Consider the following 22,998-nt stretch of genomic DNA (forward strand, 5'->3'; position numbering starts at 1 on the left):
GCATCCGGTGTTCTCCTTCCTCATGGACAGAGAGAATTATATAACTTATCAAATTTTCTCATTTTATTTTGACCTTTCTGTTGAAAGGTTAGACACAAATATGGATTATAATTAATAACTATGCAGGACCTCATGCCTATGCCACTTTAGTATAAGGATCCCAGGCTCTAACCTGGTTTTTCAGTCTGTTTTGTTTTTAATATTCTTCCACTGAGTGGATGCATTCTTGAAGCCACTCTAAACCACTGCAGTAGGGCAGGACATAATTACATAGAACAGCCTACCCTGCTCAATATTAATGCTTATAATGAATGTTCTTTGGTGTGTTTTTTTTTAAAAGTCTGTTAATTTTATTTATTTATTTTTATCCTCACCCGGGGACATTTTTCCATTTTTTGTTCAGATAGAGTGGGAAGGAGAGAGAGAGAAACATCAACGTGAAAGGGACACATTGAGTGGTTCCCACCTGCGCGACCCAACCAGGGCCGGCGACAAACTGCAACCGAGGTACATGCCCTTAGCAGGAACCGAACCCGGGTCTCTCTGGACCGCAGGCTGACACTCTAACTGCTGAGCCAAACCGGCCAGGGCTGTTCTATGGTCTTTAAACTGAGGGACAACAAAATCATGGTATAGTGTCCACAATCTTTCTCAACTAATAAAATCTCAGTTCAACAATTAGGAACTAGGCATTCACTGATTTCATTCTCATCGTTAAACCATCAACTTTTCTTTCCTTTTCACTTATGAAGGGCATTTAGTTATTTCATACCAGGATGGAGGAAACAAACCCAACAAAAATTCTACTTCCAGAATTATACAGATTAATTAATAGAGCAAAAGGAGGTAATTTATCATAAGTGTTATAAACACAGACTTTGACATCATCAGATAAGATCTGTGTTCAAATCTTGGCGTCCTACTTACTAATGGTATGAGTCTGTCCAAATGTAAATGTGGGAAATAACATTACCTACCTATTAAGGGTGTTGTGAGAATTAAATAACATATGTAAAGTACCTAAAATAATGCAAGTACTTAAAATAATGCATAACCTGTTATCCACCCAGTCAGAATAGTTACTGCTATTATTGTTGTTACATACATAGTTTACAGAGCCCTCTTTTAACCAGCCAACTATTTCTGTCAAAGAACTATTGAAGAGTTTTCTTGCTTACCTGCAAAACAGAAATAGTTCTCAAACGTGGGTGCTTAGCATAGCAGTTCAGCGACTGGGGCTCTATCCACTTACCTGAACTGTCCAGTGCGAAGAAAACAAAGAGCTCGGTTACCATAAAGAAGGTGATTTTCAGGACTTTAAAAGAAATAAGACTTAGTCAGTGAAGCAAATTAAATATGAAACAAACAAAAATCATACTGAAAACATAAGGCATAAAAAATTTTTCAAAAACTTTACATCTGTGTGGCTGAGCAGAAAGAATACAGGATTTAAAGTCCTAACTGGCAAAGTCCCAGTTCCTTCACTTCCTACCTGAGTAACTACTCAAATCATCCTCAACTTCCCTGTATTTGAAATAAAGATTTCCACTTTTTCTGCTAGCTCATAGTCCTGTTGTGAGGATCAGATGAGACATATTAAAAAGCAGAACTGCAAGTATGCTGTAATTGTAGACAACAGAATTACATATGTAAGTCAGGACTGTACCACTGTTGACAAAGAACTCAAAGTCTGTAAATTGTAATGGTAATTTAATAGCTTCATTTCAAATTCTGCCCTCTCAGTCTTATCTGACTATGTGTGGTAGAACTTACTTCCCTCTTCCTCCATCTCCTCCTCAGAACTTAGCAGCAGCCTTTCAGGTATGCCATGCTACCCTGATTCCCCCTGTGGAGACTGGCAAGGTAGGAAAGAGAGCAGCTGTCTACAGTGCATCCTCCCGAGGTTGGTACAATATTAGGTGGACCAGCTAAGATGTCATAGGAGCCAAGGAAGGCACACTTGCAAAAAAGCTACTAAATTCTAGCAGCTGAGCAAATAGAAGACAAGGCAGAGAGAAATTGTGCATTCTCTCAACAATTCCAACTATTGTCCTTTAAAAGTTCCCTCTTAGGAAGCAAAAATCCCTGATGAGTGACATCTTAAGTATTAATAACTAATCCTTTCTGATCAGTTAATAATTTGGAAAAAATTAGTTGAAGGCAAAATGAAAATAAGAAATAACATGCGTCTGTATAGATAACTTGAAAAAAAAAAAAATAGAGGCAGGCAAACCAAATTCACAATTTTGCCTGACTTGCTTGAGTTACACTATTTGATTAAGTTCATATACTCAGACCATTTCTAATGCTTCTAATGCCTATGAGTGAGAAGCTCTATTCTTCATAGCAAGTTGGAGATATTCTTTAATTCCTCATCTTTTATTTCCCCCAACTAGCATTCTAACTTATCTGCCACATAAAAAGGACTTCATTGCTCTGTTTAGCTCTTACCTATATTCAATGGCTCTGCTGTAATAGATAATAGCTACATCAAATCTTTCATTGGAAAACTCTTCATTTCCTTTCATTTTCATTAGTTCTCCTTGCTGAGAAACCAAGGTGAAAGAAGAGCCATCAATTAACCGCAAAGATAATCAAGAACTCCCACACCTAGGAAAAATGGACCTGGGTTTCTGTCTTTGCTATCAGAAATAACCCGGGGAGAGGAGGGTTATTTATTTAGAAAATGAGAATGCAATACTCAGTATTTCAGTATGTATATTTATTTATTTTTTTTCAGTATGTATATTTAAAGAAACCTGTCTCTAATGATGTAATGCTAACTTTGTTAAAGAAACTTTAAAAAGTAAATAAAACCATCACATTATAGATAATTGCTAACAACCAATCCCTTTTATCACAGTACTTGGCTGGCCCAGATTTATGTATACTTAGTAAGCCTGCCATATGGCAGGGGAAAAACAGATGCAAGGTAGAACTTTAATTTTCGGTTAGAAAATATGGTATTGCTCAATAAACCTGGGTGCTTACAAAACAATATATAAATCAACAACACATACAGGCAATGTTGATTTGATTAATTGCCCAAAAGAAAGGCAACACAGTCAAGATGAAGGAAATCACAGATGCTCCAGATATAACCAAAACTTACTTCAAAGACTCAAATTTTCAAAATAAATTAAATAAAATAAACTGGATCATATCAATGGCTTTAATTAGATAATTAAATTGAATATTAAATATTTTCCTAAGCCATTTTTCAAAAATTTAGTTAAAATGGTCTTTCTTATGAGTGAATTGTATGGTATATGAATTACATCTTAATAATGTTGTTACCAAAGAAAATCGTATTTACTCAACTAATTAAAAGGCTGAATTTTAAAAAGTCAAATTTCAATATTTGATTAACACTTTTAAAATCTATAACATTAGAAAACTCTCATCAAGATGCTGTTTTTCTCTTCCAAAAAAAAATATTCCAATCAAAATTTATTAAAATTTCCCTGAAACACCCTGGCTGTTTTGGTTCAGCGTCGGCCCATGGTCCGGGTTTGGTTCCCACTAGGGGCACGTACCTCGGTTAAAGGTTTGTCCCCGGCCCTGGTTGGGGTTGTGTGGGTGGTGTCCAGTCAATGTGTCTCTCTCACATCCATGTTTCTCTCTTTCTCTCTTCCTTCCTCTTTCCCTCTCACTCTATGAATGCAAAAAGTGTCCTCAGGTGATGATTAAAAAATAATAAAATTTCCCTGAAACATGTTATTTATTTTTATAGGAGCTCCTTATATATTGTCAGATAACAGTTACACTGAACTTTCTCTGAGTGTTAATAAAAGCTCTAACAAGCAAATCTTAATATATACTTACAAGTAAATATTTATTCTCACCTCTATACACTCCACACAATTTTGCCTTTTAAATTCTTCAAGCATATTGCAGTTTTCTGTTACAACTTTAGTTATGTGATACTTGTCTATATTTTATTTTTAGGAGAGAGTGAGAAAAAAATTGTTTTAAAAAATGATATTTTAATGTTTTAATTCTGAGGTTAAGTGAGTCCATAAAGTTCATTACATTATTATACTTTCTAAATAACATGTTTCCTGTAATCTTTTACATGTATCAAATAATATATTTAAACAAGTAACATTAGATTCATTAATGCTATGAATCTAATCAGTTTTATTTCTAGCATTAAGAAAACACGTTTATTATTACATTAGTTCTAACTGTAGTAAAATTAACATATTCAAAATGGATTTCATAATTACTCAAGTCAATTCAACAAATATATCTGGGCACCTATGGTGGTGTACCTGGCACAACTGTCAATAAAAATGTCTGAAAAAATCTTGTAAAACCACTTTCTAAGAAGTATTTAATACAACAAATGAAAAATTTTAATGTCTTAATTCAACATTTGACTCTCATGAATGAAATGTTAAAATGAGACTTTAGTTGAAAGACTATTCTTATATAAATTTAATAAATTAATTAAAATGCTGTAGGTTTTAATCAAAATTTACCTTAAAATTTTACCAGACCTCATTTTCTGTATTTTAAACTGTTCTAGAATAAAGATTTTTCTAAAGTGGTAAATAATAATAATATTGCAACAAAAATGTAGTTACACCTCTAGACACACACATTCATTTCAGTGGCAAAAGAAGTAACCAAAATTTAAGAATCAAGAAAGGATTTGGGTAAGTCACCAAATGAAGTAAAGTAACACTAAGGGACAGAGTAAGATTACAGGATGAAAACCTGAGAGACCCGACTTCACCTCTAGGTTCCACTACTTACTAGACTGCAGAAATAGCACTTAACCTCACAAAGTCTTAGTTTGCTCATTTCTAAAATAGAGATAACAGTTACCTTGCAGGGATATAAAGAAGAGAGAAGAGCCAAAGAGTCAAAAGTAAGCCCACATGGGTGCCCAATACATGATAATGGCCTTCTACTTCTACCATAAAATCATAATTAAAGGTCTCCAGAACAGAGACCCACCTTAATGCAGCCCAGTGTCTACTAAACCTATCAGAACCTGTCTTTAAGCTTAATTTTCTCTAACATTTAGATCAATAGTACAAAATTTGCCCTCTTCTCACTGGAGATGGCAAATTCTTATCATCCTCTATTGAAAAGCCAAATATTCCGTTTCGGGATTCCTATAACTGTACTACAAAAACATTGCTAGCATTCAAGTGCTTTAGAGAAAAGTATTCCACAAAGCAAAAAAATGTATGTAAGGCAGTTTCATCATACATAAGAATATCAGATTCATCAGGCAAATGAAAATTATAATCTTAGCTCTTATTACTTATTTCTCTTATCAGAGACAATACATAAGCCCCAGTTGTGGTCTCTTTCTTTGGATATTATATATAATAACTTATGACATTTGGCAATGTTTTAAAAAATATGATGTCATAGAAATCATTAAGACAGAATAAAATTAAGTACACAATTATAGTTCTCTTATGCAGGCTTTTCTCTTACTCAGAAAAAAAGTTTTTTTAAATCCTAAGATAAATCACAACTACACGTTCCATTTTCCCAAATAATACCTTTAAAAACTGAGGCAAGTGACAATTTAAAACATTTATACTTACATTCAGTAAAGAAAATACTTAACATAGGCCAACAATTGTCAACTGCTCCTAATTTAGGTAGAATTGTTACATCGCCTGTGTATTTCACCCAATTCAAAGCTTCTTCCATTGCCAATATTTTCTGTTTCATAAAGAGGGATGTAGAATGTGATTTTGGTATTAATTCTAAATTCTCATGTAGTATTATAAATGTAGCTTATGTAGTATTTCAGTTTCTTAATATAAAATTTGAAACCTTGCCCTGGCCTGTGTGGTTCAATGGTTAGAGCATCACCCGAACACTGAAGGGTCTTAGGTTTCATTCCCGGTCAAGGGCACATATCTGGGTTGCAGGTTCAATCCCCCCACCCCACCCCACCCTTCGCCAAAGCACATTTGGGAGGCAACAACCAATCAATGAGCCTCTCTCACATCAATATGTCTCTCTCTTCCTCCCCCCTCACCCCGTTTCCTTCCACTCTCCAACAAAATCAATGGAAAAAATATTCTCAGGTAAAGAGTAACAAAAAAAAACAAAAACAAAAAAATCTCTAACCTCATATTTTCATTACTCTAGTACAGAACCTAGAATAGATGGACCCCCAACATACAAGTTAACAGATACCACAGACTCATGTATGTTACATCTTCAGGCAACCCTGGGCTACCCTCAGAGCTCACAATGCTTCTGCAATGATTACAGACCTCATAGCTGAGGTCTCTAAGCCGCTAAAGGCAGCTTGGGTAGCAAAAGAGTGCAATAATACAAGATGGACGTGGGGTCTCAGGTCTCATCTAAACTAAGACTTCCATCCTTACCTCAAGGTTAAAGGTATAGATTAAGGTTCACCAAAGGGATTATGTATTTTAAATGATCTGTGACAAATAGAAGAATAGGAGCAAAACAAGAGGAGGGTGTGTGTGGCTGGGCAAATGACCACTCAGTGTGATCTTCACAGAATCATTATTCATACTTCTAGTGTCTGAAGACTTCAGAAAAAAAGTTTTTAATATGTTTTTATTGATTTTTTTAGAAAGAGAGAAGGGAGAGACAGAAACATCGACGTGAGAGAAAAACATCAATCAGCTGCCTCCTGCACACCCCCTACTGGGGATTAAGCCTGAAACCTGGACATGTAACCTGACCAGCAATTGAACTGGGACCTCTCAGTCCATGGGACAACACTCAATCCACTGAGCCACACCAGCCAGGCATGACTTTAGAAATTAAACAGTGGAGTTATCTACGCTGATGTGAGGCTTAAGGGAAATATGTAGAAGTTTATGATACCAACAGCATTAAAAATTGGTTTATCATTGTATGTGAAGATTATCTAGTAATTATACAGCAAAACATGTTCATATCAGGGACCTAATAATTCATTTGGGAGAACATATGACAGGTAAATAATCTAAAAGAGAAAAAAAAGTCAATTTGCAAAAGAGGCTCAAAATTATACTAGGTGTAAGTAACTAAAACTGCCGAAGAAGCACTTGATCGCACATCTGCATTCCTATATACCCAACCCCCCTGCCCAAACCCATCAAGACCCCAAAACCCACTGATGACAAAAGCTTCCCACCAGTGGACGCATATAAGGATGAGACTCCAGCTCCTAGGTGCTGCCATCATCGACCCCATACCCCATGGCTTGGTGATGTGTATCCCTTCCCTTTGAATATCTCCATTCCCTCATCCCCTTTTCTTTAAATAAACCGGATTTTTATTTTTTAAAAATTATACTAGATATATGAGGAGAAAATGAAAATGATGCAAACCCCTAAAATAAAGAGAGTGCTTAAGCAAAATATAGATCAGTACTACCAAACACTACACATAGAACACTGACTATGTGGATCCAGATGTGGGTAACTGCCATTTACTCACAGTGATTCCAGTGATTAACACTTACGTTTTCTATTTTATAACCAATTCTCAGTAAGCCTCCAATAAAGAATGAGTCATTCTGGAAATAAAAAAAAGTACAAAACACATTTTTTTCCCCTTATTCAGTCAATTATACTTGAATTTTCCAGTACACAACAAAATCCTACATTTTAGAAATACATATATACATAGTAGTCCACTTCCTATAAGCACTTTCATGCTCAGTTTACCTCTTAAGGAACCTAAAATAAAATTCAGAAATAGTCTTACATTGGGTTCTAATGATAAAATGATTTAGTGTCACTTCTAGATGTATGCATTTTAAAGTTAATTATACCTAGATTTTTTTTATAAAAATGAATTGGCTGATATAAATTAATGCAAAGGATTATCAGCAGAAAATAAACATCAAATGCCCTTTCTAAATTTAACTTTGCAATCAGAATAATACCAAGAAAAACACTTGGTTCCATAATCAACTGAAATAAGAAAAATTATCAAATGGCTCTCAATGAAAAATACCCTCAGTGCAGTATAAGGACATCTCCTCAAATATGATGACATAAGATTACCCAAGGAAAAAATATTTATTGTGGTGGTAGTGACAAGTGGCATAATTTTATATTATAAGACAGAACCTCTCACTTTCAGAACCTGGGACAGCCTTGGCCGGTTTGGCTCAGCAGTTAGAGCGTCGGCCTGCAGACCAGAGAGAGACCCGGGTTCGGTTCCTGCTAAGGGCACATATCTCGGTTGCGGTTTGTCCCTGGCCCCTGATGGGGTTGTGTGGGTGGCAACCAGTTGATGTGTCTCTCTCACATCGATGTTTCTCTCTCTCTCTCTCTCTCCCCCTTCCTCTCTCCCTCCTGCTCTATCTGAAATGCAAAAATGTCCTTGGGTGAGGGTGAAAAAAAAAGAACCTGGGACAAAGGTTTCTTTGAACCAAGAGCATACTTTCATTTGTGACAAATTTCAATTTCTATCCTTCAATGACAGTGAGCAGGTCCTGGTTCTCAACATATCATGTCAGAACTGAAAACAGCCATCTACCTGATCTCTCAAATACATAGCACAAACTCATGGATAGCAGAATAATCTCAGGTCAACCAAAACTAAAGCCTGTTGACCATTATAAATTAGTAACATGGGCCTGACACCATATACTTATAATCCTTAAATGAAGAAGGAAAAGTCATATTCTACCACTTACCACAACTTTCTTTGCCAAATCCACAATATCTTCCATCAACTCAAGATATTGCAATTTCTTCAAACTTATCTCAGAAGCATGAGAATTGCTTAAAGACAAATTTATTTCATATAAGATTAGGCTCTCATATATAAAAAGTCATTCAACTTTACACTTAACTGCATATTACTCCTCTAGGTTCTGTTTCTTCAACTCTAAGTAACAAGTTGTTTAAGTGGATAAAATACCTTTTCCTTTCTTGTATACAATGCTGATATTTATAAAGAAACATATCAATTTTTCCTTACTCAGCTTCAAATTTACCATCTAATGCTCTTCATAATTTTACTCATTATACATAGTGTTACCATGATTATTCATTCATAACCAAACCCCAAGTATTAACTTTTTCTACTCTGTTAAACAAGAGTAAAATAGTATACAAGAATGCGACACATATGGCCTTCCACTGTACTTGGCGTTCCTCAGTACTGGGCAGCGTGCTTACCACTGTTCATACAAAATGAATAATGTAGTAACTTACGTGGCTTCCACACAGGGATACAACCGTGATATTATAGAACTGTGTTGATGTTGAAACAGAAGTGGCCAGAAGATGTGTATTTTAATGGCATCACAATAATCTTGCAGGACAGAAACTGGTTTACTACACCACATATTGCAGATGTCGAATTCTTAATTACAAAAAAATTTAATTAATATTTTGTGCCTTGTTTTGGAATCAATCAACAGTGTCAACAGGGAAAGAACAAAAGTGGTTATGGAAAAGTAAGAAATGCCCTAACCAGTTTGGCTCAGCAGTTAGAGAGTCAGCTTGCAGACCAAAGGGTCACGGGTTCAATTCCCAGTCAAGGGCATGTGCCTGGGTTGCGGGTTTGATCCCTGGCCCCAGTTGGGGTCATGTGGGAGGCAACCAATCAATGTGTCTCTCTCACATCAATGTTTCTCTCTCCCTCCCTCTCCCTTTCTTCCACCCACTCTATCTGAATACCAATGGAAAAAATATCTTTGGCTGAGGATTAACAAAAGGAAGTAAGGAAAGAAGAAAGGGAAGGAGGGAGGAAGGGATGGAGAAAGGAATGAATGAACTGATAGAATATTTCAAACTGCTAGATATTAAGAATATTTAAGTATGAGCTAAAACTCTATTTTAAAAAACAAAGGTTTTGGTTTCTAGTGAAAAAGAATAGTAAGAATAAATTTTTAAGTTATGTAAGTTTGTTACATTGTTGTGAAAGGATGAAATTAATTTGATAGTCCTTCAAAAAATTAAAGTTAAAATACCAGTGCACTCACCTAAGTTTCTCTCACTTTCGGCATAATCTTTATACTGCCTACCCTACAAAAAAACAAAAAAAACCAAAAAAAACCACTTTTGATTTGTGTCTGATAAGATGCAAAAGTATAGTTCTTGATTTTCAATGTAAGCATTATTAGTACTAAAGTGAAAAATTTCAGTACACGTTTATTTATATACCTTGAATACAACATCTTCAACCAACAAGTCTCCAGGCCTTTCCCCAAGTTCCCCTGAGAGCCCTTCTAGCCTCAGGCAGAAACAGCCTCCATCACTCATTCTCTGGCACTGCCTTCCTGTTGCTGAGGCCCTGCTTTACTTTCCCTTCTGAAATCACCTCTTGTAAAGAATGTACACCTCCCTGTAAAAACTCACGTACCACAGCTCTGGCCGGTTTGGCTCAGCAGTTAGAGCATCGGCCTGAAGACCAATGAGTCTCGAGGTCAATTCTGGTCAAGGGCACGTACCTCAGTTGTAGTTTGTCCCCAGCCCTGGTTGGGGTTTTGCAGGAGACAACCAGTGGATGTGTCCCTCTCACGTCAATGTTTCTCTCTCCCTCCCTCCCTCCTTCCCACTCTATCTGAAAAATAGAAAAGTATCCTCAGGTGAGGATTAAAAAAAAAAAAAACTCACGTAGCACAAAAACACCTATACTCAGGTAGCTCTAAATCAAAAATCTTTAAGAGGTAAATCTCAAAAATTCTCATCACAAGAAAAAAATAACTGTAACTATGTGTGGTGATTTCCCATACATACACACATTGAATCATGTTGTATACCTGAAACCACATACTGTTATATGCCAATTATATCTCAATTTTTAAAAACATTTAAGATGACACAATGTTAAAAATAAAAAGTTAACTAGTCTACTTACCACGCCATCACAGTAAAGCTGAGTCACACGAACATAATCATTGGGCATAAATTCAGGAGCAAAGGCACAATCGTCCACATAAGGGCAGTCTTCTAACCAGGCATAATCTGCTACAGTGCAATCTCCTAGTGCAAAATCGTCCATGGTGCACCATCCTAAGGAAACAACACAGACTCAAATCAGTGATTAAATCACTTGAGATATAAGAAGCAGTTTTCCTGGCTTCTATGGCAAAACACATGGAACTTATGCCCCAAGGAAAAACCCTAATAAGAACACTGAGCTCTCTGAAAGATTCTTGTTCTCATTCTGCAATTCTTTCCCCTGATTCCCTCTCTTCAAATATCAGTTTAATCTATTTCTTCTTTTCCTCGAATTCAAAGAGAGTCGCCATCTCTACTCTGAATTTATGTTTACACATGTCCTTTAGATGGAGGATAATTAAGGGCACCTTAATCATCTTTGTATGTGCCTAGCACATGGTAAACAGCTTTCCACTGCTGTCCTTTTACACCATCTGCTTTTACTGCATCCTGTGAAACACGTTTTCACAACACCCAAACCAGTACATTTTCAACCACCTGGCTGGAACTAACTCCACTGAGAAAACAGTTTCCTATCAGCTGCCAATATTCTCCAATCTACCCTTCCACGTGTTCAAACTCTTCCATGTGTTCAAAGTCTCCAGCAAAGGAGCACAGCTGGAGTGGTACAGGGCGAGTCTGTCAATCTCTTAATTCCCCACAGCTGCATCTAGATATTCCCCCTCCTTCCTCACAACTGCTGCTCTAACACTCTAATATCTACAACAAACAGCACTGCTAGATTGCAAAGATGGGCAAAAACCCTCATGTTATTAACAACCAAGTTTTAAAAATAATTATTTCAATGGAGAAAAGGAAACTTAGGGCTAGAGTTTCAAATTAAGGGTTTTTTTTTCCCTGAAGAAAGTTCAATAAAATTTGTAACTTTCAAAGAAAAGCTATACAACCTAAACATCACTGAAAAATGTAGCATTTTATTACTTCTAACTCTTGCCCAAGTAATGGTTTTCTTTTCCTATAATCACCTTTTTGCTTTACCACTATTATCTCACTGCTGTTAGAACAAACCAACTTTGTTTTCCTGAGCAAGACCACTATCAGTTCTTGAAGCACAAATGTTTCTTTAATTAACCTTCTTATTATGTCCAATTTGCTGTATGAAAACCTCACAATATCGGAAGTGAAGAATAACAATCTTCCCAGCAAATTCTCTATACTATCTGTCACGTGTTGTTCTAAGCATGTCACCTGCATTCCCTCAATCCTCACAGCAAGTCTTCTTAGGTTCAATTACCATCACCTCCGCTGTATGGCTGGGAAACATTCTGGGTAAAATTAAGTCATTTACGCATTTACCAAGCTAGGAAGGATTCAAAACCTAGGTCCTCTGATCCCACAGTCTCTCCTCTCAAACACTATATTTTTACTATATCTATTTTTCCTTATCATTGCCAGCTAGTTACCGCTTGGTTGTTGTCCTGTGTAAGAACACTGACAACTAGTTAGTTCAGAGTGTTCCCCTGTCCTGCAAATGCTATCATCCCAGGCACATCAAGGCCCACATAGACCAACCCTTCAAGACCCTAGCGTTGCAGTTTAACTACCTCTGCGACTAAAATGAACTTCACAAAGCCATACCTCCGATCATTGCCCCAGTCTAACTGGTTTTTAAATCTAACTGTTAGCTCCTCTGACCACAACACCAAGAGTTATTATAGCTCAAGTCTCTCCTGCCTCATCAAGAGCTCTTCTTCCCTTTCTCTCACTCAAATCCTCCATTCTCATTTACTTTGTTTTCTACAGTTGGGTTGGTTTCCACTTTAAATAAGGTCTTTAGTGACCTTCTACAACAGAGTGATTATATATGTCTGGATCCTCACCTGTTCTAAATCAACAATATTCCCAGAGTTTAGAATTTAACTCCAAAAGTGAACAATGACTGAAAAAAATAAAAAGACGTTTTAGCACCCAAAGTATGGTATATAATATGGGACCTATGCCATCCTGGGAAATAGACACTTTTAACTCGTTTGTCTTACAAACGTTTTTTGTGTGCACATACAGAAAGAGCCAAGAACTGTCTGACACAGCCCACACATCACTGTGATGGCATCAATTACAATACAATTAATGGGCTCACATCCGACAGACTGAGCCACTGTGACATAACAACCTGGCAGATCTCACCCATACCACACCCTACACCGACTATACTGTAACTACAACATTGGTGTAATCCTTATTTTCTATTTTATTTTAACCAGAGACAATGTGACATAGTGGTTAAGAGCAGGGACTCTGGAACCAGACTGCATGGGCCTGAATCCTGGCTCTCGTCCCATTTCCTGAGTGTGTGATCTTGGGCAAGTTACTTAACCTCTCTGTGCTTCAGTTTCCTCACATATCAAATGAAGATAGCAGTACTACCTACCTGATTAATCAGTTAACACATTTAAAGTGCTTAGAATAGTACATGGCATATAGTAACTGCTATAAATATCAACTATCATTAACGTTAATATTAGATGAGTATTTTTTAAAATCCATTTTTGGATGCTTCCAACTAAATGGTCTACCTTAATTGCTAAGTCCAAAGAGCACTTTTCAGCTTACAACTTACTTGACACTGTTGACCACTTCCTCCTTTTCAGAACTCTTCATCTGGGCTCCAGAGACCATCTTCTGGTTCTCCTATTCTTCTGGCTGCGCTTCCTCAGTCTCCATGGGCTCTTCTTCTCCATTCCCCGCCACCCAAATGTCAACTCTCTTTTCTTTCACACTTACTTTCTCCTTGGGTGATCTTATCCAGCACACCCATGGCTTAAAACAGCACTTTCTGAACTTCCATTATTTGCATAGCTTCACAATGATTTTTGCCATTTCCACGTATCACATGTATTTTTATTTACTTGATATTTCTTTTATTGATCTCACTTGGCCTAAGTGATTATATCCATGATATAATAGGTTTGATGTACAGCATATGCTTTTCATACACATTAAATTCCTAACTATTCAAAAAATTGCGTTTATCTATATGCCCCTTCAGGTTACCTCGTACTACACTAGACCACATGATGGCTGAAATGTCCCAGTGCTCCAGACTCTCAAAGCTCTCCAGACTGGGCTGTATCTCAAGATTCTAGACCCTGTCAACTGCTAATAGATTTAACCAGGATGTCCCACAAGCGTCTCAAATTAAATAAGTTAAAAAACAAACTTATCTTTCTCCTCAAAGACAAAGGAAACCAAGTTCTTTCCTCTTTCTATATATCATGTTAACTGCTCTACATGCCAACTGCTTACCCAAACCAGAAACCCAGGGGGCAATCTAGACTCCCCAGTTTCTATCCAACTGCCCATGAAGTCTTGTCATTTCTAATCCCCTAAGAAATCTAAACTTAGCACACATATACCTCTTCATGCCCAGGGCCACTGCCTTAGTTGTAGCTTCGTCTGTTTCCTCTGAACTGATTTAACAGTCTCCAAAGTGGTGACTTGCCGTCGATCTTGGCACACTCTAAAACTCTTATCGTAACATTTATGTACTGCTTAAAATCATTCAACAGCTTCTCTTCATCTTCAGAATAAAGTCTACACTCTCTACTGTAGTACAGAAGGCCTTCTTCTGTGATCCTGTTCCTGCTTTTGTCTCCAGTCACTCCATGATACTCAACTTACAAGTCAATCATTCTTAACAACTGCTTGCATTCCTAAACTAACCTTATCATGCATGCATAGAATGCCTACGAGTCCTTAATACTAGATTCCAAAAAGCATTTCCTGATCTTTTTTCTACAAGTTTATTTCTGCACCTCTTCTCTGGAAGCCCAGACACCCTGTCCATATCTTTTGACAGCAGTTTTCACATGGTTTGGTTATCACAGGTTCATCTCACTATGGGTCCAGAGGTACATTGTGCCTTACCCATCTTTTATACATATATATACATGTATGTATGTATATACACATATATACATAATATGTTTTTATTGATTTTAGAGAGAAATGGACAGGGAGAGACAGAGAGATAGAAACATCAATGAGAGAGAAACATCAACATGGATTGACTGCCTCCTGCATGCCCCCTGCTGGGGATGGAGCCTACACCTTGGGCATGTGCCCTGATCAGGAATCAAACCGGTACCTATTTGGTCCATGGGTCGATGCTCAACCACTGAACCACACTGGCTGGGCTATGCCTTACCCATCTTGATTCCCTAGGTCAGTGTTTCCCAAATTTTTTATTCGCATTCCCTGAAGTAGAAAACTTTATCAAATCACCTGCCACCTGTACTGTTATTTAATAATTTTTCTTTAAAATAACTTAACTTTTAATATATAAACATGTTTTAATAGAAAGTTTGATATCACCAAGAAATCTTACATTTGGTAGGACAAAATTTTTTTTTCTAGTACAAACTAAAATATACTAACAAATTTAATATTAAAGTAAATAACTTCTTGACTCTATCACTGCAAAAAAAACAAAAACAAAAAACTGGGTCCTAGATTTAAAACTTTTTTAATTTTGCTGAGTTCACAGAAATAGGGAACATTCAAAGCCACCTTTTTCCCTGCAAAAGCAACAAACCTTTTGCTAGAACTAAACCTAGTAGTCAAGAGCTATACATAGTAATGCCAAGAGTAGTAGCTGGATCAGGAAAAAAAGTGAGGGAAATAAACAGTGGTCCCACAAAAACTCCTTCACTCCAGCCAAAGCTGATAAAAGTCCCTGACCTCAGTCAAAGCTGATCCAAATCCTATCAGAAGAAAGGAAGGCATCTCCCAATCATACTCAAGATTCCCAGAGAAAAATCAGACAGGAGTTCACAAAGATCACCAAGCACAGGTGACAATCCACCATGAGGGAGGCACAACAGAAAAAACAAGCAATAAATTTAGACCCCTATGTTCATCAGACAATGGGACTGCCAGATACAGTCTATAGAATACCCAGAGATTAGAAAAAAAACTAAACAAGCAACATTAGACTATAAAAAGTGACTGGGTATATCTTAGAAAAGAACTAATTGAAACCTTAAGAAATTTAAAATATAATTGTTAAAAATAAAAGAAAAAATTAGATGTGTTAAAGAGATTAGGCATAGTTGAAAAAAAATAATGAACTAGAAAATGTGCCTAATGAAATTACCCAGTATTGTAAATGCTGATAGACAAAGAAATAAAAATATAAAAGATAAAAAGTAAGTAATCTGCCTGGCTAGTTTGGCTCAGTGGATTGAGCATCGTCCCATGTAGTGAGAGTTCCCAGTTCCATTCCCGGTCAGGGCACATGCCCAGGTTGCCAGCTTGATGCCCAGCAGGGGGCAAGCAGAAGGCAGTCCATTGATGTTTCTCTCTCACATGGATGTTTCTAGCTCTCTCTCCCTTCCTCTCTCTAAAAAAAAAAAATCAATAAAAACATATTTTAGAAAAATAATCTATAAACTAATACATAAATATCTAGTTAAATTTTCAGAAGGAGAGAATAAGTAAAATCAAAGAGAGACAATATTTAAAGAACATAGGGCTCAGAATCTTCTATACCTCATAAAAGACAAAATGCAGATTCAGGAAACATTGGTAGCCAAAAGAGGATGACTAAAAAGTAATTTCCACGTAGAGTCAGAAGTGAAAAGTCACAACACCAAAGACAGAAAATCCAATGTAGCCACACAAAAAAATATATATTTTTTTCTTCAAGAAAACATAAATAAAACTGGCAGCAAACTTTGCATATAGAATATCTTCACTATACAGACAGAAAATAAACTATCTACCTAGAACTATATACCCCTCCAAATTATCTCTCAGGAACAAGAGTAAAATAAACTGAGTTGACCACCAAGAGACTTGAACTAACTTCTTTAAAATAAAGCCCTGGCCAGTTTGGCTCAGCGGTAGAGCACTGGCCCGCGGACCAATGAGTCTTGGGTTCGATTCCGGTCAAGGGCACGCACCTCTGTTGTGGTTCACGCCCGGCCCTGATTAGGGTCATATGGAAGGCAACCAGTCGATGTATCCTTCTCACGTCGATGTTTCTCTTTCTCTCCCTCCCATTCTATCTGAACAAAAATGAAAAAATATCCTTGGGTGAGGATTAAAAGAAAAACCCAGTAACATGTTCTTTATAAGAGACACCTAAAATATAAAGATTTTTTTTGAAGTGACAGTAAGATGAAGGAAATGGATATTCCAGGTAAATTCTCAACAAAAAGAAGGTGAGATAAACAAGACAGACTCCAAAAACAAAAAGTAAAATTAGGCATGGAAAGGATCACAACAGAACAGAAAAAGTTAAATCGACTAGGAAAAGAATAAGCTTATATGTATCTAAGCAAATAGCCTCAAAATTCATAAAAAGAAAAAAATGTTAGAACTATAGAAATCTGTTAGAAGATAATAGTGGGACACTCCAACACATCTCTCTCAATCATAGATCAAACAAACTAGTAATGATAGTCTGAACAACACAATTTACAACCTTGACCTAATGAATACATAACAATTAGAGAATACATACTCTTCACAAGTACACATAAAACAGTTATACTCACTATGCACAAGACCATAAAGCAAGGGCAAACAAATGTGTGTTTTTTTAAGACAAAATACACATTACGTTCTATAATGACAATTAAAAAATGAGTAAAAAAAAGATATTGCCCAGCAAGTGTGGCTCAGTGTTTGAGTATCGGCCCATGCACCAAGAGATCACCAGTTCGATTTCCGGTCAGGGCACATGTCTGGGTTGTGGGCCCAATACCCAGTGGGGAGCATGCAGGAGGTGTCCAGTCAATCTTCTCTCTCATTGATGTTTCTATCTTTCTCTCTCTCCCTCTCCCTTCCTCTCTCTCTCAAATCATTAAAGAAAAAATATTGGGGAAAAAAAAAGAAAAATTTAAAAAACATTTTAAAAAATTTTAAAACATGTAAGTCAAAAAAAAGAAATCAAGCCCTGGCCGGTTTTCCTCAGCGGTTAGAGCGTCGGCCGGCGGTCCAGAGAGACCCAGGTTCGGTTCCCACTAAGGGCATGTACCTTGATTGCAGTTTGTCCCCAGCCCCAGTTGGAGTTGTGCAGGAGGCAGCCCCTAGATGTGTCCCTTTCATGTCGATGTTTCTCTTCCTCTCTCTCCTTCCCACTCTATCTGAACAAAAATGAAAAAATGGCTTTAGGTGAGAATAAAAAAAAAATCAAAATAGAAATTTTAAAAATACTTAGATTTGAAAGTTAATGAAAACACTAGAAATTAAACCATGTTAGATAAAGCAAAAGTGAACTTTGAAGAAGTTTATAGTTTTACATACTTATACTTGGAAAAGAGAATGGCTGAAAATTAATAAGCATGGAAATTAAGTTAGAAAAAATAATATAAAAATAAACCCAAAGGAAGAAAAATAAAAAAAGATTATCAATGAGCTAAAAAAAACACACAAAAATATAATAGAAATGACTACTTAGGTCAAAAATTAGTACTATGCCAAGACTAACAAAATAGACAACCTTTTGGTAAGACTTAATAAAAAAAAGAGAAGTCACACACAAATAATAATCAAAGTGAGAAAAGGGAACACAACCACACATAAAACAGATTTAAAAGAGAATTAAGACAATAACATGAACTTGATGCCAATAAACTTGAAATTTTTGTTGCAAGGACAAATTTCTAAAACTTACCAAATTGACTAAAAGAAACAAAATCTGAAGTTCTATCACTATTCAACTGCTAACTTCTACTAAATTAACAATTTACAATCCTTCCACAAAGAAAACATTAGCTCTTACAGGTAAATTCCACCAAACTTTCAAGAAACAAATCACTCCCATTCAAACTGGCCCAGGAAACAGAAAAAGAGGACCTCCTCTCTAACTGGTATAAGGCATGTGTAACCTTAATACCACAATCAGACAATAGTCAATAAAGAAAAATGAGAGATGATTTCATTCATAAACAAATACAAAAATCCTAAGTAAAATATTAGCAACGTCAATCCAGTAGTTCACAAAAAGACAATTCACCAGCATCAGTTTGGGTTTATCTCAGAAAAGAATGTAGAATTTTAAAATATGTTCATTGTAATCCATTATAATAGCTTCTCAGCCTTTTAGCTAAGATCAAGTATGGAATTCATTACATTTAACAGAAAAAACTCAAGATATTCTCAAAAGATGCAGAAAAGCATGTGACAAAAATTGCAAAGACAGACTTCCTTAACAGAATATCTACAAAAACTCGTAACATTATTTTTAATGGGGAAGCATTCCCTTTAAAATCAGGAACAAGACATGTATGTCCACTAAAATCACTTCTAATGAACAACCATAACCACTTCCATTGAACACATATATCTAAAAATGTGCTAACATATTAAAACAAGAAAAAAAAAAGGAAAAATTGAAAGAACCAAAGTGCCACTATTTGCAAGTAATATAATTATCCACATAGACCCCCAAAAGAATTATATAAAATATGCTAGAAATGAGTTTATCAAATGGATGTCTAAAGATCAATATTTAAAAATCCATTAAATTTCTATTAACTAACAATAAGCAGTCAGAAAACAGAATCTTTAAAAAAAACACCATTTATAATAGCAACAAAACTACTAGGAACATCAGAATCAACATTTTAAAAGCGTTAAATGTCTATGGAGAAAATTATAAAATTCTATTGAAACACATTAATAACCTAAACAAATAGAAATACATACCACGTTCCCAGACAGGAAGGTTCAAAATCTTAGATCTGAATTCTTCCCCAAACTGACTCAATCAATTCCAATACATTCTGAAAGTTTTTCATGTCACATGACAAGCTGAGTTTTAAAACAAGTACAAAGATCCAAGAAGAGCTGAGACTCCAGTTCCCCCCAGACATCAAGATTTCTGGTAAAGTGGTAATAATTATGACAGTGGTATCAACAGAGATAAACAAGTAAACAAGTGGCACAGAAAGGTGAGCCAGAAACAAACCCATGCATATAGAGAATAAACATGAAAAAGAGGTGTTTCAGTAGATCACTGGTAAACAGAGGGTCATTTCAATAGATGGCATGAGGGTAATTGTAGCCACTTGGGGGGAAAATATGAATATGTATCACTGCCTCACATCATACATAAAAACCAATACCAGATGGATTATGTACTTAAATGTGAAAGGCAACACTTTGAAATTTCTCAAAAGAAACACAGGAGAATGTGTCTACAATCCCAGGGGTAGAAAAAGTTTCCAATTAGATTACATTAAAATTAAGTACTGTTCACCAGAATACACCATAGAGAGTGAAAAGACAGGCCACAGAAGATATTTACAGTGCATATAATCAATAAAGGATCAGTGTTACAGCTTACTAGTTTTACAAGTCAACCAAATAGAAAATGGGTAAAAGATTTCACAAAAGGAAAACAGAAGGTTCATAAACACAAAAAGACACTCAAATTCATTATCAAAGAAATGCAAATTAAAATCACAATAATACATCACTTCATACCCATTTGTTGGCAAATATTAAGAAGTCTGACCATAGCCAAGTGTTGGAGAGGATATAGATCAACTAGAACTCTTACACACTACTAATCAAAGTATATAACTACTGACCAAAGTATAAGTTAGTACCATCACTTCAGAAAACAATTTGGTATCATTTTGTAAAGTCAAACATTCATAACCCATAACCCAGCAATTCCACTTCTAGCACATAGCCTACCACAGTGGTATGCCGACCCACTTTTACTCACAAACCATCAAAATGCTTTTTTAAATTATATACTCTTCACAGTTTAAGATGACGTTAAAAAAATTTAGCCTAAATTTAAATAACTGCAAAGGATGAATTTCTGGAGTATCACAGTGACATTTTACTTATTTTTTAGACATGGTGGGAAGGATGGAGAGAGAGAGGGAGAGAAACATCAACTGGCTGCCTCCCAAACATGCCCTGACCAGGACTGAGGATTGAACCTGCAACCCTGGTATGTGCCCTTGACCAAGAATTGAACCAGAGACCATTCAGTGCTCAGGCCAACGGTCTAACTGCTGAGACACACCAGCCAGGGCTCCCAGTGACATTTTAAAATAAAAGTGACATTCATTGGTTTAAACAATGTTGTAATTATTATAGCAGTTGATAAAAATAACCATATACACTGACAATTAAACACTAAATGTTACAGTTTTTTGGAATGCAGCTCCTGAGATGGGAAGTACCTGGACTGAAAGAAGCTTTCCCTAACACTAAACATTGTTTGAAATTATCCCTTTGTTTTCTGTGGAGAGTTTTCCCACTTGGGGCAATGCCCTACAAAGATTCCATGTGGATGAGTGGTATGCCTTCCTTATCTAAAGTAGAAGTACTGCCCTGGCCAGTTTGGCTCAGCGGTTAGAGCATTGGCCTGAGGTCCCGAGAGACCCGGGTTCGGTTCCCACAAAGGGTGCATACCTCGGTTGCAGTTTGTCCCCAGCCCTGATTGGTCATGTGGGTGGCAGCCACTTGATGTGTCCCTTTCACGTCGATGTTTCTCTCTCTCCCTCCCACTCTATCTGAACAAAAAGTGGAAAAATGTCCTCGAGTGAGGATAAAAAAAAATAAAGTAGAAGTACTATTGTGAAAGAGAAGGGGGGAAACCAGAACCAGAAGGAGGGAGGCCTTTATAATGGGCCTCAGACATCACTAATTTCAGGAGAGTACTCATGAAACTTGATCTATAAACTGAATAGATTAATTAACATCATTTATGCCCAATTGCTCCCTAGAAAAATCTTCATCATTCCCCTGGGGGTCATATGCCCAGTGGGGAAATTAGAGAAACTCTTATAACTGTGTACCAGAAAACATGTACGAATCTTCACTAATAGCAACCCAGAACCAAAATGCCCATCAACAGAAGAATGTATACACTGTGTTACATTCATCCATGGAATATTACACAGCAAAGAAAATTAATGACAAATCTATACTCTGTATTAGCGACCCTTAGAAACATAACACTGAGTGAAATAATCAAGTCCAAGAAAACTGTATCCAGTATTCCTTTTTTTAAACTCAAAACAACAGAAACCATACACTGTTGAGAGATGTATACATATCTGATAAAATTATTTTTAAAAAACAATGAATGACACACACAATTCAGAAGAGTAGTCACTCTGGAAGTGAGCACATTCAATACTGGTCATTTTGTTTTTTGGAATGAGTGGTGGATTGATAGGTGTTCGTTTTATTATTTTGCTTTACAACTTAAATAGGTTACATATATTTTGAATGTATCAGATATAACATTAAATAGAGAAAAAAAGATTTTTAAAAACAATTCATCATATTAAAAAAGCATTTAATTAAATCACCTCACCTGCCACTAGAAAGGTACATATACCATGGATATTACTACCTTTACATCAACCATAAGAACTCACATACATTAGGTACAAAATAAATGTTTATTGGCATTAATCTTGCGAGGACCAAGTGAGATAAAGACTAACCCAGTTAGCTGTGAGAGGTAAACCCATAGGCTGCCACCTGGCTAGAGAGGCCAAATTTAGCTGCAAACTAAAGTTATAAGGAAGCAGGTCAGTAAAGGGAGGGCAAAAATGTAAAAATCTGATAACATAAACTGTTAGCAAGGATGTGAGAATGAGTGTCCTCACTCAATACCAGTGAGAGTTACAATTAGTACAACCATTTTGAGAGCTTCTGTGATATTTGGTTAAGTTGAAGATGTACATATCCTACTAAACAGCAAATCTACTACTAGGTGTATTTCCTAGAGAAATTTCCAAATGTGTGCACAAGCAAACAAATACAAAGATGTTTATTGCAGATTTGTTTTTATAGTAAAAAACCAGAAACAACCTCAAAGTTCATCAATAGAGAAACGGATAAATTAATAATGGTATATTCATACAATGGTATTCCATACTAGCAATTAAAATGAACAAACCAAAGATAACACAATTTTCCAATTTATTTGTTTATAAATATCAAAATGTAATGCTGACTGAAAAAAAGCAAGTTGCAAAAAGACACTTTTTTCTCATACCATTAAAGTTTAAAAACACAACACTATATTATTGTTTATGGATTCACTGTGATTCAAGTATAAAATATGCAAGAAAATGATATACACAAA

At 36.1% G+C, this 22,998-nt stretch overlaps 1 protein-coding gene across 4 annotated transcripts in view; it reads right to left on the reverse strand.

Annotated features, from left to right (window-relative positions):
- The window catches only part of TTC3 (tetratricopeptide repeat domain 3), a 122,142-nt gene that overhangs the window by 97,418 nt on the left and 1,726 nt on the right, over positions 1-22,998 (reverse strand). For 2 of the 4 annotated variants that reach the window (XM_036242245.1, XM_036242247.1), the window contains exons 2-10: positions 10,822-10,976; positions 9,944-9,986; positions 9,171-9,321; positions 8,648-8,735; positions 7,463-7,516; positions 5,571-5,691; positions 3,846-3,931; positions 2,452-2,546; positions 1,253-1,315 (exon numbers count right to left, since the gene is read on the reverse strand). The exons of the other annotated variants lie outside the window; for them this stretch is intronic. In XM_036242245.1, coding sequence (XP_036098138.1) covers positions 1,253-1,315; positions 2,452-2,546; positions 3,846-3,931; positions 5,571-5,691; positions 7,463-7,516; positions 8,648-8,735; positions 9,171-9,321; positions 9,944-9,986; positions 10,822-10,965 — 845 coding nt within the window. In that variant the 5' untranslated portion in view covers positions 10,966-10,976. The remainder of the gene's footprint in view (positions 1-1,252; positions 1,316-2,451; positions 2,547-3,845; positions 3,932-5,570; positions 5,692-7,462; positions 7,517-8,647; positions 8,736-9,170; positions 9,322-9,943; positions 9,987-10,821; positions 10,977-22,998) is intronic. 4 annotated transcript variants of the gene reach the window in all.

Source organism: Molossus molossus, unplaced genomic scaffold, assembly GCF_014108415.1.
Source record: "Molossus molossus isolate mMolMol1 unplaced genomic scaffold, mMolMol1.p scaffold_m16_p_5, whole genome shotgun sequence".
NCBI lineage: Eukaryota > Metazoa > Chordata > Mammalia > Chiroptera > Molossidae > Molossus > Molossus molossus.